This window comes from Chionomys nivalis, chromosome 21 (assembly GCF_950005125.1).
Source record: "Chionomys nivalis chromosome 21, mChiNiv1.1, whole genome shotgun sequence".
In the NCBI taxonomy this organism is placed as follows: domain Eukaryota; kingdom Metazoa; phylum Chordata; class Mammalia; order Rodentia; family Cricetidae; genus Chionomys; species Chionomys nivalis.
The window spans coordinates 51,417,480-51,439,638 of record NC_080106.1 but is presented as its reverse complement, the minus strand read 5'-3'; the positions used below and the strand labels follow the sequence as shown (position 1 = coordinate 51,439,638).

The 22,159-nt window shown below is 42.2% G+C and overlaps 1 protein-coding gene across 1 annotated transcript; it reads left to right on the top strand.

The window, feature by feature from the left end:
* Positions 1–5,957: 5,957 nt before the first annotated feature.
* Positions 5,958–21,843, top strand: LOC130863396 (mucin-17-like). The gene is made up of 3 exons (XM_057753340.1): positions 5,958–15,858; positions 18,601–21,291; positions 21,476–21,843. Exons 1-3 carry the CDS (start codon positions 5,958–5,960, stop codon positions 21,841–21,843), a joined length of 12,960 nt encoding a protein of 4,319 aa, XP_057609323.1.
* The last annotated feature ends 316 nt before the right edge of the window (positions 21,844–22,159 follow it).

The following is a 22,159-nucleotide window of genomic DNA, read 5'->3' as shown; positions in this document are numbered from 1 at the left end:
AAGCTATTTTGGTATACGAATAAGTAGACTTCAAATCAAAATTAGTTAGAATAGGTAGATAGAGAGACAGTAGCTAAATTTTAGTAAATGTATAGTAAATTTTAGTAAAAGTGAATTTTTACTAATCTGTCAAGAATATATGAGTGTTATAGACACATAGACGCTCTCAATTTTATATAATAAACACTAATAGAAAATGTCATATAGGTTCTCTTATAAAAATAATCAGTGATTTCAATACCACATCCTCATCAGTAATTAGATTATCGGTATTGGTTACTTGTTTGATTTCTATAATAAAATACTCTGAAAGAAGCAACATAAGGAATAAAGAGTTTATATTGGCTCACTATTCCCAGGGAACAGTCTAATACAGCAGGGAAGTAGGGGCCACGGGGGCTTCAGGCAGCTAGTAATTGTGCATACAACCAGGAAGCAGAGGAAGATGAATGTTGTTATTCAGGTGTCTTCATTTTAAATTCAGGCCAGGACCTCTCACATTTAGGGTGAGTCTTCCCAACTCAGGCGAGTAAATCAATATATCCTGACAGACATACACTGAGAATAACCTAATCTAGATAATCCCTCAAAGGTATGCCCATAGGCTCATTTTCTTTATTATAGGTCCTGTTGGCAACCCACAAAAACCAACACATCATATAAATTAAAATTAATAAAGAAATGTCAGATCTGGACTAGACAATACATAGAATATATAACATTAGACTATACCTATATATAATAATACATGATTCCTACTATAATACTACAGATACCTACAGAATAATTTAGTAAAATGGAATGGCATACATGTTCTTCTTGGCACCCTATAGAATCTCTTCTAAAATTACCACGTGTTGGTTTTCTGTGCAAATTAAATCTTAACAAATGTTAAACAATAAATTCAGTTTATTTTATAAAACATAGAAGAAATAAAAATAGAAGTCAACAATGAAAAAAAGCACATAAACTATACAAATATACAGATGCTGAACATACACATACTTTATGAAGCTTAAAAGTTAGCATACAAAGTGAGATTCATTCTGGCATTTTCATTCACTCCATTTTCTTCCTTATTTATTTTTATGTGTATGGGTATTTTGTCTGCACATATGTTTGTGCACCATATACATGCTTGGTGCCTGCAGAAGTCAGAAGATGGTATCATATCCCACTAGGACTGGAGTTACAGATAATTGTGAGGCAACATGTGGATCTGTAAATCAAACCCAGGTCCTCTGGAAGAACAGTCAGTTCCCTTAACTGTTAAGCCGTCTCTCCAGTCTTCCCTTTTCCGTGTTGTTCTTCCTCCTGTAGTGACATCCCAGATCCCATGACTCCTTCCTGCTGGTTCATTGCTCCCCTCAATAGCCATCCTGTGGGGGTATGAGTGAATGACATGTCTCCTACAGTCTCAGGCATTTGAATACTTGGTCCCTAGTTGGTGGCTGTTTGGGGGTGTTTTAGGAGGCATGGCCTTCCTAAAGAAATGATGTCACTAGGGGTATGTTGTTTTGGAAACTGAAAAACTCACACCATTTCAAGTTCACTCTCTCAGTTTCTTACTTGTGGTTTGAGATGTGAGCTCTCAGCTCCTATTCCAGGTACCATGCTTGCTGCCATACTTTCCCTCCTTGATGGACTCATTTCCCTCTGGTACCATAAGACAAATAACTTCTCCATTCCACAAGTGCCTTGGTTAATGTGCTTTATCTCAGTAATAAAACAGTAACTAGTAAGTACCCTTTTATGTCTTTATGTCATATGTATTCTGTTACACTTCTTAATTTTACCCCTGTAGATCTCTTTTCTCCTCTCATGCTTCATTTTCTAGTTTTATGACCTACACCATATAACCACAATATGTATATTAATATATAAAAATTAAGTCTCAATTCCACATATGAGAAAAAACCCTCTGGTAATTCTCTCTTTCCAAATCTGTACCTCTTCACCTAACATAAGAACCTTCGGTTCTATTCATTTCCCTCCAAATACCATGATTTCAACAATCTTTTCAGTGGAATAAAATTCCACTGGGTGGGTATATATATATTACATTTTATATATTCATCTCATAGTGGAAAGGAATTGTTCCATTTAACTATTGTGAATATTGTGACAATAAACATGAATTGCAAATATGTCAGAAGCAAGACTTAGAGGTTTTTGAGCATTTGTCTAGAAGTATTATAGTTAGGTCTTATAATAATTCTATTTATTTTTTAAAACCTATGAGCTGATTTATACAGTTGGCATCAGTTTACATTTTATTGGGTATACAAACAGGAAAGGAAGAAGTCAAACTTTCCCTATTTATATATAATATAATCTGTCCTATAATGTCTTCAGTAGAAAACTCACATATAGACACTTTCAACAAAGTAGCAGGATACAAAATCAACATTTAAACATCAGAAGCTTTTCTATATGTCAACAAAGAACATGCTGAGAAATAAATAAAGAAAATAAAATCAATTTTTAATAACATTAAAAATAATAGGTGCTAGGAGATAGTTCAGTAGATTAAGCACTTGCAACACATATGAACAAGAGTTCAAACCTTCAGTACCCAAATAAATGGTAAGTGTGGCTGCTCACCTGTACTTTAGAGAGTTAGAGACCAGAGATCACAAGGGACATGCTAACTAGCTAGACAAGCCAAATCATGTTTCAGTAAAAAAAAAATAAAATGTGTAGAGTCTTCAAAGACAACCAACATCAACATGGGGTCTCTACATGCACATATACACATAGGAACATATACCAATTCACATGTGCACCTACATATATAAAAACACACTACACATTCATGCCAATAACACACACAGGTATGCTCACATGCATGTACACAGACGCATACACAGACACACATGCACAGTCACACAGACACAGACACACACACACAAGATGGGATTAGAGGAACATAAGTAGGCAGGGTAAATGAAGGCAGGCTCCCTCTGATAGTGTCTTCTTGTTTCCAAAAGATCCTGCCAGGAGAAATAGCATGAAGGCACACAGGTGTGTAGGAATCTAGAAAAAGTGGCAAGTGTGAGAAAGATGCCACAAGCTCAAGCAGAGGGGCTTTTTAATTGGAGGAAAGTGAGCGGGAAAAGAGGAAGGGGAGAGGGGGAGCCCGGCTTCTGAGGACAGGAGTAGAAGAGGGAAGAAAGAGGGAGGGAGAGAGAGAGAGGGGGACAGATGGGCAGATGGAGACAAAGAGAGAAAGAGAGTTAGGAGGTGGGCATGGTCCTTTTAAAAGGGAATGTAGTGAATGTGCACAGAAGGAGCTCTGAGTGACTACAGCTGAGGACATTTACCCCATCCATGCTCAGGCCAGTACACATGCCTGAAGACTAACAGGTGGATTATTAGACAGGACCAATACTGGAAAGGAAAGGAGCCAGGGGGCCCAAAACACATCCTTGTTAACATCTGCTTGACTGAATTCCTGCTCCATGCTTCTAGCACGGATGGATAAAGCTAATAATTTTGTATTCTACTGTCTTTCCTGCTCATCCACTTGTTTGTTCATGCCAGGAAATAAACTGGGCAGTCACCTAGTCAACAATGGGTATTCCCATTATACACACATTAAATAAATCAATAAAAGCATATGTATGAAAGTGCTGAAGTGAAACTCATTTTCTTGTATGCTGACAAGATGAATAAAATATAAACACTTTAGAAAAGAATGCTAATTGCTGAATTAAACACTACAAAAGTATACTATTCAGTCATTTTCATTATTAAATCTACTATACATTAAAGTTCTTGTAGTTGAACAGCCATCAAAGTGAAACCTTGAAATCTCTTAAATATTACCATTCTTTGAGCAGTTATTCATGTATGTATAAACTACCTTTGATAGATTATCTGAACTAAACATAGACACTGTAACTTAAATTGAGAAAGCTGTTTTGTCCTGATATTAGAATTGCCAAGCAAATTCTCAAGGTATATATTATTTAAATTGATATTCATAATTCTCTATTCATTGTAGACTACACCAAGTTTTTCATGCCTAGAAGTGTTATGCTGGTGTGCAAATTCAATGTGTCCAAGGACCTCAAGGGACCAACAGAAAATTCAGATAAATGGTTGAAAGGTATATGAGAGTTATGATATGTGCTAGTATGCAGATAAACACGGTGAACGATAAAATTACTGGAGATAGATAATTTTCAAAATGAAATTAGTGAGATTAAATTAGGGCTAAAGAAAGGGAGTGATGAAGTTTTCAAAAATTCCAAGGAGAAAGCATGTGCCAAATCACTAAGACAATGGCACAGGGAGAAAATTAGGTGATGGAAAAGTACCCCAATGCCCCTGAAGCCATATTATCTGTGTAGCCAAAGGGAGAGAGCAATCCTTCGCAAAAATCAGATACAGCACTGAAATAAATAAACAAAAGCCTTTCATCAAGCAAGAACAAAAAGTGCTCAAAGTAAAATTGGGAAAAAAAATGTGCAACAAGCAAAGCAAGTTTCTTTATCAGTGAGATAACGTCTTTATCCATACCCTCAAATTTACGCTTTCTCAGTATATCAACTGCTCAATAAACATGACCTTTCAAAGAATCAACTTGTCTAAGAGTTTCCAAAATCATTCTGTGTAACTATACTTCAGCTTCATCATTAGAATGGAAGTGAATGGCTCACGCAGAACCACTAATATGAGCCATTAGCCACATTGTGCCTTCAGGGGAATTATATGACCTTCCAAAACAATCCAAATATGTAAATGTTACAGCACCCAACATGTAAACCAAGACAAAACAATTGTTTAAGGCCATATGGGCTACATTTGAGAGTCCATGTTCTGAATTAGTGAACTTAACCAAAGCAGATAAAAGTATTTGAAAAACAACTTGCTTTTGTATTATAAGATTATTTTTCTTATCCTTATTCTCTGATATATACATATATATATACATACATACCTATATGTATTATTTACATAATAATAGCACTGCAGTAAGTACTATTAAGCAGTCTAGAGATACATTTCAGAATACAGGATGACGTTCACAGACGATGTCACCAATTTACTAGATAATCCCAGGATTGGTCATCTTTAAAATACAGAATACCATTTGTAATATCAGTTCCAGACATCCTCTGCTCTATTCAAGCACTATTACTTATTCTTTCCCTAGCACAACCAGTGATTGCCTGGCTCCCACAGTCTCTGAGAAGCACCCTTTCTCATTCAGTTATGAGGCTCAAACAGACCTAACAGCAACACTGACGACCTCCTGACAGCAGTGTAAGTCGGTGTAAGAGGAACCCGAAAGCAAAGTCTCCCAAACACCCCTTGCCTTCCCAATCATGTTGCCTTTTCAATAGTCCATGTCCTGGTCACTGACAGTGGGCACCGGACCACCTAGCATTCTCGACCCTAATGAAGAGGAGAGGGTCCAAGGTGCCCTCCTCATTCAGAAAGCCTGGCTAGTGATGATTGGATGTTTGCCTGGCTAGTGCATGCAGAACCGCCAGCTGAGACAGTTCAGAACTGGCCCGTGCAGGCCCGAGGACATGCATTCCAAGTGCAGCTCTCGAGCTTTGTTCGATTTCTGAGGCCAACTATCATTCGAGTTCTGTGCGCTTCGCCTACCGGACGTGTCCACAGTTCTCGGGAAGGAGAGCCTCTCTTTGAAGCTATTGCTTTGCTGCCGCTTGCCTCGAGTCACCATTGGCAAGTACATTCACTACCCCTTGAGAGGGGTAATTTCCCTTTTTATTTTTCAACTACTTTATTGGCTAAATGGCCAGACCTGTGGAGAGAAGCCAGTGAGCCTCAGCTGGTCCATCACACTCTGACCAGAGACAACAGTTTTCCCAGCCTCCCGGGCCGGGGTTCCCCTTCTGGGTCCCCCAATGGGGGACGTGCTTGCCTAATCCACCTGGGATCCCCTTCACTGTCCCCCAAGGGATTGATGATAGGGCACCCCAATGGGAGACATACTTGACCAGCACCAAATTCCTGAGGGACTTTGCACCTCCGGGGTGCACAAGTTTAGGTGCCAAAAGCCTTACGAGGACAAAACACTCAAAATCCCCAACACTGGTACTGCAGATAGACTGCAGAGTCTTAGAGCTATTATAAAGACCACATCCAGTAGGAAGACCCTAGACCCCTTAAAGGAGTGGAAAGAGATCAAGGAAGGACAAGTTCCACTTCCTCCAGAGGTTCCTGACTGCAGGAGTAACCCACTGAGCAGGGATCCCAGACCATCTGCCTTACCTCCTGCCACCAGAAAAAGAGTGGCCTCAACTTCTGTGCACAGACCTGGGAAGGTGCAAAGAAGCCTGGATATTTCTACTGTGTTTGAAGAATTTATGGACTTCGATCACTGGAGCACCAGAGTATCTGCAACATCTCCAAGACCCTGTGCTGGAGATGCTAGTGAAAAGGTCAACGAGGATGATACAGTTCCTGGGCTGTCTTCTGCTAACTCTTCCACTGACCAACGTGGACTGGTAATTTCCCCACGTTTTCAAGGGTCCCTGCAATTTTCCTCCCCTACTCAAGGAGCTCTGGGATCTTCCACTTCTTCCCAAGATGCTCAGGGAGTATCCCTATCCACCCAAAAGGTTCTGGGAGGAACCCAGTGTGATCAAGGGTCTATGGGGCATTTCATATCTTCCCAGGCATCCCAGAAACTCCCCCCTTGTGATGAAAGGAAAATCAAAAATGACTCTCTTTCCGGAAGGGGTTTCAGAAGTCCATCCTCTAGCAAAGGGGTCATCAATCATTCCAATTCTCCACCAAAGCGTTTTAGACAAGCCCCTTCTGATCAAGGGGGCCTACATCAGGCCCCATTAGGCAAAGACAGTTCCAAATGTTTTTCTCCAAAAGGGGTGCTCAGTGATTTCTCATTTTCCCAAAATGGAATATGTCCTACCCCCTCTTCCCAGGGGAGTTTAACACCTTTGACATCTGCCAAAGATGGCTGGAGAGCTATACCCTCTCATGAAGAGAGCCAAGGCTATTTTCCCCTTCCCCAGAACGACCCTAAGCAATCCATAGCTGCTGAAGTGAGCTTGAGTCCTGCCTCCTCTGACCAAGGGAATTTTATAACTTCCCCATTAAAGAAAGAGGGTTTTAAATATCCTCCACCAGAAAATGGGCTTGGGTCTTCTCTTACAGCACAGGGGGAACCAAGCCCTATCACTACTCCCCAAGTGAGCCTCATACCACTCATGCCTACCCAAGCAAAAACAAAATTATCTACATCTACATCAGGGATTCAAGAACCTTTGCCATCTTCAGAAAGGGCCCTAGAGAGTCCCACATGTCTACAAGAGATGCTAGGAACTCCCAAGTCTACCCAAGGGACCCTTCTATCCTCTCAACATACACGAAGGGCCTTAACACCTGCATCAACTTCCCTACGGGTTCTAAGTCCTTCCATATCTGTCAAGAGGACTACAGAATTGTCTACATCTAGAGAAGAGGGTCAAAGACCTATTCTCTCTCATGAAGAGAAATTCAAACCTTATCCAGATATGAAAATGAACACTGGATATTGCCACTATAGCAAAAAGAGAAGGACAGATCCTCCTTCTGAGCAAGGTGGATTCCCAGTGTCCGTATCATATCAAGAGAGCTTTAAATATACCCTGCCAACTAAAAAGGCCCTTCTGATTCGTCATCAGAAACAAAACAGCCAAAGATATGCCAAGAGAGTTCAAGTGAGCCATGCAAGCTCCACAACTACCCAGGGGGCTAAGACAATACAGCCTTCCCTTTTTCCCCAGGGGTCTCTAGGACTTTCCACATATGTAGGAGAGGCTCTTGAAATTTCTACATATACACCAGGATTACCAGGTCATTTACAACCTGTCCAACACTTTTTGGGTTCTACCATATGTGATAGAGGGACGGTGGGACAGGATACATCTGCAGAAGAGGTTCCAGACTCATCCCAATCCTTAGAAATGGCTCTTGGATGTGACACATGTACACAACAATTTGTAGCAAATTTCACGTTGAAAGAAGGGGATTCCTTAGATTCTACCTGCCCACAAACAGCCACAGGACCTCTCTACTCTTCACAGGAAGCTGTGGAAATTTCTCCATCTCCTCAAGGGTATCAGCAATCTGTCATAACTACCCAAGAGGCTATAGGCCATTCCCCATCTTCACAAAGGGATGTTAGTCTTTCCACATGCCCACAAGTGACTCCAGAACATCTAACAAATACCCCAAAGGTTCTGAATTCCACCTTATCTTCCCAAGGGCCCTTGGAACCTGTTTTGTCCATCCAACTGTCTCTAGAACCTAACGTCTCTATACAAAAGGCTTTATCATTTTCTTCACCTGAAGAAAGTATTCCTGAAACTTCCACAGTTACACAAGGAGCTCCAGTAACTTCCTTAGCTGCCCATGAGGATTTTAGACCTACTACATATGCACAGGAAACTTTAGGGGATACCACACCTACACAGGTTCTAGAAACTTCCCCTCATTCTGAAGCTGTAGTAAAAAAACACACATGTACACCTGACACAGTAGCACCTTCCCCTTCTGAGCAAGAGGCCCTAGGATCTACCATATCTGGAGAAGGAACTTTACAATCTTCCCCATCTACACAAGAGAGTTTCATGCATATCTCTTCTCAGAAGGGAAATATTAAACATCCTCCCTCTACCCAAGTATACTCTGGACATTCCATTTCTACCAAAAAGAGGTTGAGAGATGATCCTTCTGATGAAGGGGACTTCGGAACTTCCTCATTTGAGGAAGGCAGTTTCATATTTTTCCATTCCTCAAAACGGGTATATGCATCTTCTACTGCTCTGAAAGAAACATTGATCACTACAAGTACTCCTCAGGTAAGTCCTATGCCTTCTATATCTGTCCAAAAGACCCTGCAATGTTCCTCATCTGAACAAAAAACTGTGGAACCTTGCCATTCTAACCAAGGGCCTCATGGACATTCCATATCTTCCCAAGAGGCTCAAGGCCCTTCTCTGTCTGTCCCAAAGGGTCTATGCCATTTACCATCTGTCCCAGGCCTTCAGGGACATTATCCATCTCTGTCAAAGGCTCCAGAAAATTCTACTTATACCCAAGGGGATCTGTCAATTTCCAAATCTGACTTGGGAGCCTTGAAATCTTCCTTATCTGCCAAAAGGTCTAAGGGAAAGGCCAAATGTAAACAAAAACATCTTGGACCTTTGCCATTAGCACAAGAGGACCGGACACCCCCTATGTCCTCGAAACCATCTAAAGATCCTTATGCTTCCTTCTGCCTTCTTGCTGCAGAACATTTTCCATCTCCCCCAGGTTCTCCAGTACCATCAACATCTAAGCAGTGGTATCTAGGAGCTTCACTATCTTGCCAAGGGTTTCTTGGACATTCACCATCTGCCCCAGGGGCCCTGTGTTGTTTCCAGGCTGCTCAGGGAGCAAAAGAACTTTTGTCATCTGCTCAAGGGCCTCAGGAAAGTTTTCTACCTTCATTAAGTTATTCAGAACATTTGCCCAACCTCCCAGGAGATCGAGAAGATTCTTTACTAGAACAAGGGATTTTAGAAAAGGTCTTTCCTGCTCAGGGCTCTCTGGAAACTTTATGCTCACCTGGGGTGTCTTTGCAAAGGCCCTTGTTGTCCCTACAAAGGCCTCTGGATCTTTTAATACCTACTCAGGAGAGTGCTGGTACTTTGCCATCTACCCCAAAGGCTCCGGGATCTCTATTATCTTTATCAAGCAAAGTAGGAACTTCCCAATCTGCACAAGGATTGCAAAGATTTCTACCATCTACACATGAATATCTGGAAAATTCCTCTTCAGTCTTTGTGCCTCTTGAGCACTTACCAGTGGCTCCAAAGACTTGGGGACTTTCAACTCTGTTTCAGGAAACTTCTTCCCCATTGTTGTCTATTCATGGAATTCTAGAATTACCTCAAAATGGCTCAGTGGCCCTACCATCAATGCCATATGTACAAGGGCTTCAGGGAAGTCTCTCATCCTCAGAAGGTAGCATAGCACCTGTGCTCTCAGTCCAGGGGTCTGTGGGACTTTCCCTATCTGCACAAGAGCCTATAGAAATTTCCAAGTCTACAAAAGCAACTCCAGGGCATTCTCTGCTTGTTCTAGATGATATGTCACCTTTTATGTCTTTCCAGGGGACACTAGGACCATTGTCCTCTGTGGAAGTGGATGTGGGGACATATTCACACAACACAGGATCTCCAGGACAATTGAAAAATATCCTAGAATATATGATAACTGATCAAGATTCTGTTGTAATTTCCTCACCTGCACAAGGCACTCTCAGACATTTGCCATCTGCTCAAGGGGATGTGGGACTTCCCCTGTTTGCCCAACAAGCTCCAGAACTGTCCACATGGGAACAAGGGTCTATACAACATGTGGAAGCAGCAAAAGTGGCTCTGGTAAACCCATCATCTCCCAAAGGGGCTACTGGGCATTTTCAGTGTGCCCAATATACTTTAGAACATTTGCCACCTAGCAAAGGATCTCTTACATATTCTTCAACCCATCAGGGGACTCAAGGAAGTTTGAAATCTTCCCAAGAGGCTCTTGAAATTTTGTCATCTAACTCTGAACATGTCAAAAATTCTCTTTCTGTCACAGGTGGTCTGGAATCCTCTCCACCTGGTCCAAGGGTTCTTGGACATATGCTAGCTGACAAACAGCCTGAACAACTTTCTCTATCTACACAGGGGTCTCTGGGTAATTCACTATCTACTCAAGAGGCTCAAGAACATTTAACACTTTCAATGGGAAATTTGAAACCTTGCCAATCTACCAAGGAAGAACTAAAAACTTTGATACCTTCACAAATTATTCTGGAAAGTGCTCCAAGTATTTCAGAGGATCTAGGAGCTTTATCATCTGCTCTAGAGCATATGGGACTTTCCTCATTAGTAAACGAGTCACCAGAGAACTCCCAATATGCTGAAAGTGTTGTGGAATCTTCTTCTGCCACTGGATCTCTAAGACCTACATTATTTGCCCAACGGTCTTTGGAAAATTCTTTACCTGGAAAAGGGATTAGGGAAACATTATCATCTTCCCAAGGTGCTTTGGAAATATTCTCACCCACAAAAGGGAGGGTTGAAAATGTATCATCTCCTGAAAAGTCAATGAAACCTCCTACTTCTTTACAGGAGGTTTCAAGACCTTCTCCATTGATCCAAGGCCCTCACCAACACCCACTATCTTCCCAAGGGCCTCTAGGACCTTACCAAACTGACTCTGTCATTCAACGACCTTTATTAACTCCAGAGGCTGGAGGAAATTTATCAAGGGAACTGGGTTCTTGGAAATCTTGCCCATTGACCCCAGAAACTCTAGATCACTTGCAATCTACTGAAAGACCTGATGATCTGTCCATATCAGCACATGGAATGTTTGATCCTTTACCATCTACCCAAGGGACTCTGGGACTTTCGGTATATTCTCCAGGGCTCATGGAACTATCAGAATCAGAACATAAGAAACTTGGGCCTGTGTCATATGTTGGGAAAGATGGAGAAATTTCTCCATTTGAGAAACCAGCTAAATCAACTTCCCCTTCGACTCCATATTTACCTTTCATCACAGAGTTTTTGGAATCTTCCTCATGTGGTCTGGGATCTCTGGGGTCTCTGTCATTTTCCAGAGAAGATGCAAAAGGCACTCCCTCTGCACCACATGCACAGGAACCTTCTTCATCTACTTCACAGGCCTTAGAACATTCTGTAACTACACAAGGGCCTCTGCAAATTAACACACTTGATGAACAGACTCTGTGCTTTTTGCCATCTACAGTAGAGGATATAGAACACTCCACTTTTTCTCCAGGGTTTCCAATAGGATCCCAAATTCTCCCAAATGTTCTTGACCATCTTTCCAGTATAGGAGAGTCTGAGGAATTTTCTCTCTCTGCTCCAGTAACTAAAGACATCCCCTTACTTCCTCCAGAGCCTTTAGAACATTCCTTCCTACAAAATGCAACTCAAGCCACTCCCCCTTGTCTTCAAGAGGTAGTGGGATCTTTGATATCTGAACAAGGGTCTTTAGGATGGTCTCCATCTGCTCATGGTTCTCTGGAACCATTGGCATCTACACTAGGAGCTGAGGGACCTTCCCTATCTGAAGCAGATATTATACAGTTATCTGCATCTGAACCAGTGACCAAAGCAAATTTGACATCTTCCCTTGGGCCTTCAGCATCTAAATATTATGACCAGATGAAGGTGCCATCTCTCCATGGAGATCTTGAAGCTTCTCAGTCTTATCAAAGGATTCTGGAAATGACCAAGTTTGCAGAAGGGGCTCTAGAAAATTTATCAGTTGCTCAAAGAACTACAAAACTTTCAACTTGTTCCCAGGAGGCTAATAAATCTTCTCTATCTGATCAAGGTAATCTATTACATTTGCCACGTGTCAAAGTGGCTTTGATACCTGCTCTGTCTGATCAGGAAACTGAAGAATCATTGTTATCCCCCTCAGAAGATACACAACACCCACCATCTTCAGTTAGTGCTCAGATTCAGGAACCTTCTCTATCTACCCCAGGGCCTCAAGAGCCTCTGAAACTTTCCATATCTGTCTGTGACTCTCTGTGTTCTTTTCTATCTTCCCTAGAGTTGGAGACTATAGAGCTTTCCACATCATCTCCTGAGTGTCTGGAACTATCACAATCTGCACAAGGGGAACCAGAATATTTTTCAACTGTAGGAAAGACTATAGACCATTCTTCAACAGCCTCACAAACTACAAGAAAATTGTCTTCACCCCAGGGGTGTGGAGGTCATTTATCATCTGCCCCAAGTGTTCAGGAACTTTTCCAATCTGGCCCAGTGAATCTAGCAACTTTGCTTTCTTCCCAAGGGCCTCAGAAACCCTTTAAATTGACTCAAGGGTTGTTGCATCCTTCAGCATCTGCCCAAGAGTCTCAAGGACCTTCTGAATCTTCCCAAGATGTTGTGGGAACTCATGAATCCTCCAATAGGATTCATGAATATTTTTTACCTGTGGAAACTTTTACATCAGTTTCAGGGACTAAGGTAACTTCACCATCTGCTCCACAAACTCTGGAAATTTCTTCATTACTACATGTGACTCGAGCAACTTCTCTAACTGACCAAAGGGTAGTGGGACCTAGACCACCTTCACAAAGAGCTCTAGAAGTGTTGTCATTGGCAGAAGGGACCCGAAAAACTTTGGCATCTTCCCAAGGAGATGGGAGAAATTCTCAGTTAGAAAAAGATACTGTGGAGCAGTCTTTTTCAGTACAGGGCATTTTAGGATCATTGCCATGTACAACAGGAGTTCTACGATCTACTCCATATGCCCATAAACTACCAGAAATATTGACATCTACCTCAAAGGACTACCTGTCTCTTAAAGGCTTTTTGGTACTGCCCATATCTGCAAATAGGACTCTTGAGAATTTGCAATCTGATCATGAACTTACAAAACATTCCAATTCTTTTCAGGAAGCTTCTAGACATTCTCTGTTTATACAAGATCCTCTGCAAGATTCACCATCTGCTTCAGAGACTCTGGGACCATCTTCTAACCAAGGAATTAAAAAGTCTTTGTTGTCTTCACCAGGTGCAATGAAACCTTCATCATCTGCACCAGATACTAATAAACCTCTCCAAACTACTCTAAGGAATCGACCAACTCGCCTATATAATCAAGGGCATTGGGAAAATTCTATGTCTCTCCAGGGTACACTGGGTTCTTTTTCATCCAGATCAGCATCTGTAGAATGTTCAGCATCTTCCTCATTGATTTTGGGGTCACCAGCATCTTTCCAAAGTAAACTAGAACACTTGTTTTGCACAGATACATCACCATCTTTCCAAGGGCCTACAGAGCCTTTGTCATTTCCTTCTTGGACTACAGGACATTTACAACATGGCACAAGATCTCATGAATCTTCTTTATCAGCATCCAAAGATCTAGCACATTTTCTATCTGACCAACTTTACATATCTACTCAGGGAACTGTAGCTTCTTCACCATATAGCCAACAATCACAACAGTCAGCATCTTCCCAAGAGATGTTGGGACCATCCAAGTTTGACCAGTGCACACATAGCCATATGTCATCTGTTCCAGATAATTTGGGAATGTCTCCATTTGTCCCAATGATTACAGGCACATTGCCACAAACCCCAATGACTCCAGGACTTTTCTCACAAACACAAACAAGTCCAGTTCCTTCCCCATCTTTACAAAAAGATGATGAATCTTGCCTATCTTCACAAGCAATTCTGGAAGTGAACACATCAGGGAAGGACACTCTGAAACCTTCACCAACTACTCAAGTTCCTGAGAAAGCTTCACTTTATACAAAACCCACTTTGGTAAAGCCCACAGGGGCACAGAGTACTGAAGGATATCAAGCTTCTAAGTCAGGGACTAATCAAAGTATTCAAAAGGAACTAGGTGTTTCTCCACCTGCTCAAAGGCAACTGGTAATTTCTTTATCTACACAAGGAACTCTAGGATCTTGTTCATCTGACCAAGGGGCTCTGGGGACTTCCCAATCTGTCCAAGGGTCTCTAAAACTATCTACACCAGCACAAGGAACTGTAGGAACTCTGGCACCTTCTAAAAGGGCTTTGCAACATCCAATTTCTTCCCAGGAGTCTCCAAAATTTTCTTCATCTGCCCAACATACTGTCCAAAGTTCAGCATCTTTCCCTAGGATTACAGGACCTTTCCCATCTATCCAGAAACCTCAAGGATCCTTTTTGTCTTCACTAGCACACAGAGAACATTCACCACTTGCTCCAGGTGCTCAGGAAAATCCTTTATCTAATCCATGGACTCTAGAACATTTGCTGTCTTCTAAAGTACCTAAGGAACTCTCCACAGCTACAGAGGAAACTTTGCCTGTCCTAAGTTCTTTGTCATCTATCCAAAGGCCTTCAAAACATTCAGGGGTTTTGAGACAATACCAATATTCCCAGAATACCTTGCAGCATTTGTCATGTGTGAGAGAGGGTGTGGAAACTTCTCAGTCTGCTACAAGGACTATAGAAGCTTTGCCACCACCTCTAATGGCTAGAGGACATTTAACTTCTATCCAAGGATCTGAAGAATCTTTCCTTTCTGGACAAGGGAATCTAGAACCTTTGAAAGCTGCCCAAGGGCCTCTGAAACATGTTATGTCATCCCAGGAAATGCTGCATTCAGCACAATTTTCTGAAGGAACTCTACAACTTTCTGCACCTTTCCAAGCAGTTCCAGAGCCATATACAAATTCCCCATCTACCCAAGTGACTAGGAGAACATTCCCATCTGTACCAGGGCATCTGGCTCTCCTGTCATCAACACAAGCAACTCCACTATCTTTTTGTTCTGATGAAAAGACTGTAAGAACTTGTCCATCATCACAAGGAACTCTGAAAATGTCCAAATCTGCACAAGGGACTCTAGAGTCTTCTGATTCCCTCGTCACTGGGGAGTTTCTCTTATCTGCCAAAGGCACAATGGGAAATTTGACATCTGTAAAACAGACTGTAGTACCTTTTACATCAATGACAGGACCTCTGAGGTCTATCCAAAATACCCAGGTGCTATTAGGATCTTTGCAGTCTGGTCAGAGTTCTATGCAAGTATCTCAGGCTACAGAAGGGCTTGTGGATCCTTCTTTATTTCCCGAAGGGTCTCTGGAATTATCTGTGTCTGCACAAGGGACTCCAGTGACACTGATGTGTAATCAAGGAACTAGGAAACATCCTGCTTCATACCAAACCTCTCAGAAAACTTCTCAGTCTGTGAAAAATTCTCTACAGCATCCACCATCTGTTCCAGGTTTTCTGAATCCTTCCCAATCTGAAAAGAGCAAACTAGGATCTTTGTCCTCTTCTCCAGGTACTGGAATATCTGTCCCTGGTTCTCAGGAAATGTTCCAACTTCCTGTGAGTTCAGGATATTCTGAACCTTTGCTATATTTTGGATTACCTCTGGAACTTTCTGTGTGTGCGCAGGAAACTCTGTGTCCTTTTTCATCTCCTCAAGGAGAACTAGATCCTCTACATTGTTTCTCTGGTAATCTAGCAACATCTCAATCTGACCAAATGAATCTTAGCCATTTGTCATCTGTCAGAGAGCCTGTGGGAAACTCTCCATCTGTCTCAGGTCCTAGACAGCGTTCACCAATTAACAAAGTGCCTAGAGGACTTTCATCACAAGTTCCAGGTGATCCAGCATCTCTCATCTCTGCTCATCTGCCTCTAGAACTTAATGTATCTGCTCAGTGTTCACTGAGTCCATCAGCATCTTCAAAAGAAACTCTAGGGTCCTTGTTATCTTCTGCAGACATCCAAGGAAAAGTCCAAAATACACATAATTATTATGGGCAATTGTCACATATAAGAGAAACATTGGAAACTTCTCCATCTCATGTAGGAAGTTCAGTATACCAACTGTGTCCTCAGGAGACTCTGGGACTTTACTCCTTAGGCCAGGGGAGTCAAGCAACTTCTCAATGTGCTCAAGAAACTGTGGGTTCCTGCCTATCTAAACAAGAGTCTATGGGACTGTCCACCTCTGCACAAAGGAGTCTAGGACAGCATCTACCTGCCCAAGGGCTCTCAGGCACTTCCTCACATACACAATGTACATCCTCTCAGTCCACTTCTACATGGAGCACAGTAACATATTCATCATCTACCCCAGAGTCTCAAGGATATAGCCAGCATGCCAAAAAGATGGTAGAAACTTTGAATTCTGCCCCAGGGTCTCCAAGAAGTTCTATCACAGCACAAGGGTCTGTAGAACATTTGCTATCTCCCTGGGAGTCCCCAGAATATTCATTATCTGCACCAGGTGCATGCAAAACTTCTACAGCTACCAGAGGACATGTGGTATCTGATGAAGGGCCTCTGGAACTTTCCATATCTACCCAGGCAAACTTGAGTCCTTTCTATTCTTCCCAATGCCTTTTGGAACCTTCTCTGTCTGTAGAAGGTACTTTGGGTCTCTCTACACCTATGCAAGCTAATCTAGGACCCGCTGTTTCATCCCAGGGACCTCTTGGATCTTGGCAGTCTGCCCAAAGGGTTCAACAAACAGATACATCTGCTGCAGAGTCTTTAGGATCTATGCCTTCAAAAGGGCAAATGGTCATTTCTTTTTCTGGGCAAGGGACTCTAGGGCCTACATCAGTGTCCCTAGAGCCATTGGAAAAAAATTCCTTATCTGTTCTAGTGAGTTCCAGACCTTCATTATCTTTACAAGAAGCTGGGGGAACTTGCCTTTCTTCACAGGGAAGAAAGACTATGGAAGTTTCTACCTGTGCACATGACAATCTAGTATTATCCAATTCCTCAAGAGGGGATTTGGGATCTTCATCATCTATTTCAGTGACTCCAGGATCTTCTCCACCTGCCAAAGTGGATTTAGGAATGTTTCCATCTGTTTCATGGACTCTGAGACCTCCTGTATCTGCCCAATGTGTTCTAGGAACATCTACATCTGCCCAAGAGGTTTCATCATCTAGTCAAGGGAAAACAGAACCTTTGCCATATGCCCAAGATGATATGGGACTCGGGTCTCTTTCCCTGGGAACTGAAGGAAATTTCCAGTTTTCAAAGTGGGAATTAAAAGTATTGCCATCTGCCCAAGGGGGTTTTAAACCTGCTCTGTCTACCCCATGGCCTGTAGAAAAATTGCCATCTGCTTCAAGGACACCACGGCTTTTCAGTTCTGTACTCCAAGATGCTGGAAGCTTTTCTTTATCCTCCCAAGATAACTTAGAAATGTCCACATCTTCACAGAAGGATCTAGAATCTTCACCAACTCCCCAAACTTCTCTGAAACATTCTCCATCTTCCCAAGAGTCTCTGGGACCTAACCTATCTGAAGCAGGTACTCTGGAACATTCCCTACAATACCAAGGGTGGCAGAAAGTGTCTGCACCTGCAAAAGTGACTCTAGGACAGACACCACATCAGAAGGGGTATGAAGGAAATTCATTATCTGCTCAAGGAATTGTGAGATTGTCTATATCAGGGCAAGAGTTTCTAGGACACTGCTCATTTGATCAAGGGTCTCCAGAATTATCCACATCTTCCAACAAAGTGCAAGACCCTTCTTATAATCAAGGATCTGTAGCGCAGTTCCCATCTGTCCTAGGAGATACACATTCTCTCTCTGCCCAGGGAATATTGCAAAATTTGTCCCCTTCCCAAGTTACTCTAGAAACATCATCTTCTCTTCAGAAAGATATAAAAGGTTCATTAGATGTGCATGGTGCTCAACAACTTCAACCTCATTCCCCAGGGTATCTGGGACATTCCCAATGTACTCCAAAGTCATCAGAAACTTTGTCATCTCCCCAAATGGTTTTTAAATTTTCAGAATCTTCATCTGTGACACTAGAAATTTTACCACCCTTACCAGGAACTCTGGAATATTTGATACCTGCCCAAAGTGCTCTATTCCCTTCTGATTCTGATCAACAGATTCAGGAATCATTATCATCTGTCCAAAAACCTGTTCAATTTTCTCTATCTTCTAAAGGTTCACTGAGATCTACTCCATCTGTACTAGGGACCCCCCAATATTTATTATCAGCCCAATTGTGTCCTAAATTGTCTTTATCTGCCCAAGAGTTTCTAGGATCTTCACCACCTCAGCAAGTGTGTTCAGGAGATTCATTATCTGTGCAAAGGACTCATGGAACTTTGATATCAGCACAAGAGTTTGTAGGACATTCAAAATCTGATCAAGAGTCTCCAGAAATTTTCACATCTTCCCAAGAGGATTTAGGCCCTTCTTTAGCCCAAGAGGCTTTAGTACATTCATCATCTACTCCACAAGATTGTGGACTTTCTCAATCTTCAAAAGATACTTTAGTAACTCCAATATCTACACAAGGTGCTAGGAAAACACCACCATCTGTCCAAAAGTCTATAGTAACTGTACCATCAGCTCAAAGTGTTCTAGGAATTCAGAGGCCTCTAGGTACTTCCCAATTTGCTTCAGAGACATCAGAACCATCTTCTGAAGAGTTTTATAGTATTTTGAAATCTATCAAAAGTTCTGTAGAAACTATGACATCTATTTTAGAGATACTGAGATTTTCAACATCTGCCAAAGGTGCAGCAGATGACCAAGTGATACTGAGATCACCAACAGTTTCCCACAGAGCTCTGGAATTGTCTCCATCTGACCAACAGTCTGTGAAATCTGCCTCATCTCAATTGGGGCCTGATAGAACTTCACTGACAGACAAAGGTTTACAGGAAATGTCTTTGGGTGAAAAAGTGACTTTACGAGATTCGCCACTACAGCAAATCTGTTCAGGAAATGCATTGTCTACACAAGGGGCTCTAGGACTGTCCATATCAGCACAAGAATCTCTTGGACATTCATCATCTGTTCATGGTTCTCCTGATACTTCCTTGTCATCTGAAGAGGCTTCAGGCACTTGTTTGGACCAAGGGCCTTTAGGACCATCATTATCATTATCTGATCTAGGATATCTTGGATTATCTGAATATTCACAGGGTCCACTAGAAACATCACCATCTCCCCATCACACTCTAGAAATACCATCTTCTACCCATGGGATTATAGAAACTTCACCATCTGCCCAAGATTCTCTAGGACATCTGCCTCCTTCAGTGCAGATTCTACAACAGGCTCCCCTTATGCCAGAAACATCAGAACCTTTGTCATCTACTGAAGAGGCTTGTAGTATACCAGACTCTTCCCCAGGAACTTCAGAAACTTTTCCACCTACCCCAGGATCTCTGGAAATTTCATTCTCTTCCCAAAGTACTATGGGACCATCTGTATCTGAAAAAGAAATTTTAGGAGCATCAGTAGTATTTCTGGAGGAATTCCTAGGACCTTTTCCTCCTGACCAAGAGTCTCTGAGACCCACTCCATCTGCATCTGGGACTGGGTCACTCTCCCCCTCAGAACAATGTTGTCAGGAAATATCTTCGGGTGTCCAAGGAGATTCACCATCTCAGCAAGGCTATGCAGGAAATTCATTGCATTCACAAGAGGCTCTGGGACTGTCCACATTAGCACAGGAATCACTTGGACATTCACCATCTGCTCAAGGATCTTTAGATACTTCTTTTTCATCCCAAGAGAGTCTAGGTCCTTCTTTGAACCATGGGCCTTTAAGACATTCATCATCTGATCCAGAAAATCTTGGTATTTCTGATTCTGATCAGGGGACACTAGAAACTCCACCATTTACCCAAAGCATTTTAGAAATATCATTTTCTAACAATGGTGTTACAGAAACTTCAACAACTTCCCAAGATTCTTTAGAACATCTGCCTCCTTCAGTGCAGACTCTGCAACCTTCTCTTACACCAGAGACCTCAGAACCTTTGCTAACAGCCAAAGAGGTTTGTAAGACTTCAGAATCTGTGTCAGGTACTCTAGAATCTTTTCCATCGATGTTAGAGGCTCTGAGACATTTGAATTCTGACCAATGTACTCTGTGTCCTTCAGTATGTGACCAAGGGACTCTGGAGCCATCAACACCTCTCCATGATACTCTTGAAAACTCCAAAACATCCCTAGGGGTTCTAGAACCTATACCATCTACCCAAGAAGGTGTAGGACCTTTCTTTTCAATGGAGTTTTTGGGACTGTCCATTTGTGCACATGATGACTTTATTCCTATTCCTTCTCATGATGACTGCCTGAGATGTTCCTCTTATCCCAATAAAAGTCATAGAATTTCCAATTCTACCAAAAAAATAGCAAGGCATGCTCCATTTCCTGAAGGAAATATCAGCTATTCACTTTCAGAACTTGAGGCCTTAAGATCATTGACTTCTGCCAATGTCAGAAAAGACTCAAGTTCTACATCTCCTCCTCTTTGGAGTGTCCCACCCCCAGCATCATCAGAATTGAACTTCAGATCTAGGTCTCCTAACAAAGAAGATCTCAGATGTTCTTTCTCTCCACGAGGTGACTCCAGACATTCAAAATTGAAGAAAACAAAATCAAGACATGCTTCTAAAGAATCAGACCTCAAATCTGTCCCATCAGAAGACAAAGGCTTGAAACTTCACCATTCTTCCAAAAAGGGAGGCAGAGCTTCTGTTTCTAACAAAGTTGGTGCAAGACTTAAAACTGATCCCAAAGAGAGCCTCACTACTACTTCTGCCAAGGGAGATTGTAGATCCTCACGATCTGACGAGGAGTGCCTCAGATATTCTCCATCTTCTCAAGGTATCCCTAGATGTTCCAGATCTACTAAAACCAAATTGGAAGAGGCCTCCTCTAACAAAGCAGATGTTCATACTTCCCATACAGAACATGAGGGCTGTAAGCATCTCTCTTTATCACAAAGAGGATCTAGACATGCTTTATCTGCCAAAAGGGACAAGAAACGAAACATTACTCTCCAAGAGAGCATAGAAGCTTGCACTTTTACAGAAGGAGACATAGAAACTACTCCCTCTCATGAAGAGACCCTCAGGCATTCTGCCTCTCCTCATGGGACTTCCAGCCTTACTTCTACTTCTTCTACCAGGACAAGACTCAGACATTCCCCTTATACTCAAGAAGTCATCAAAACTTCCACTGAATCCCAAGAAAGCTTCAGGTCATCTCCAGATGGAGACAGTCCCAGTGGGAGTGTCAAGTCTTTCTCATCACCCCAAAACAATGATGTCAGACATCATGTTTCTACAAAGGAGGACTTTAAACACACTCTTTATGTCCAAGAGAGACAGAAGCCTTCCACTGGTGCCAGAGAGGGGAGCAGTGCTTGGATTCCTGTACAATGGGGACTCATATATTCACCAACTCAAAAGCAGAGTGCTACATCATTCTCTATTGTCCAAGGAAATTTCAGACATACCCGACCTCAACTAGCAGACCTGAGATCTTCCCTCTCTTACCAAGGCAGAGATACAGCCTTCCAGTATGAACATGGGACCCCCATATGTGACCCTTCTGTCCTAGGAGGCCACAGATATTCACGTTCAGGCCAATGCAGTCTCCGAAGGATCCCACTGCAAAAAAAGAGCCTGAGTTCTAACCTCTTCCCTCAAGGAGGCATCAGACCTTCTCAGTGTGACCAAAGAAGCCTCAGACTTTCCTATGGCCACCCTGTCCAAGGCAGCTTTAGAATGTTTCAATCTGAAAAAGGGAACATCAAGAATACCCCATCTAAAACACTGAGCCTCAG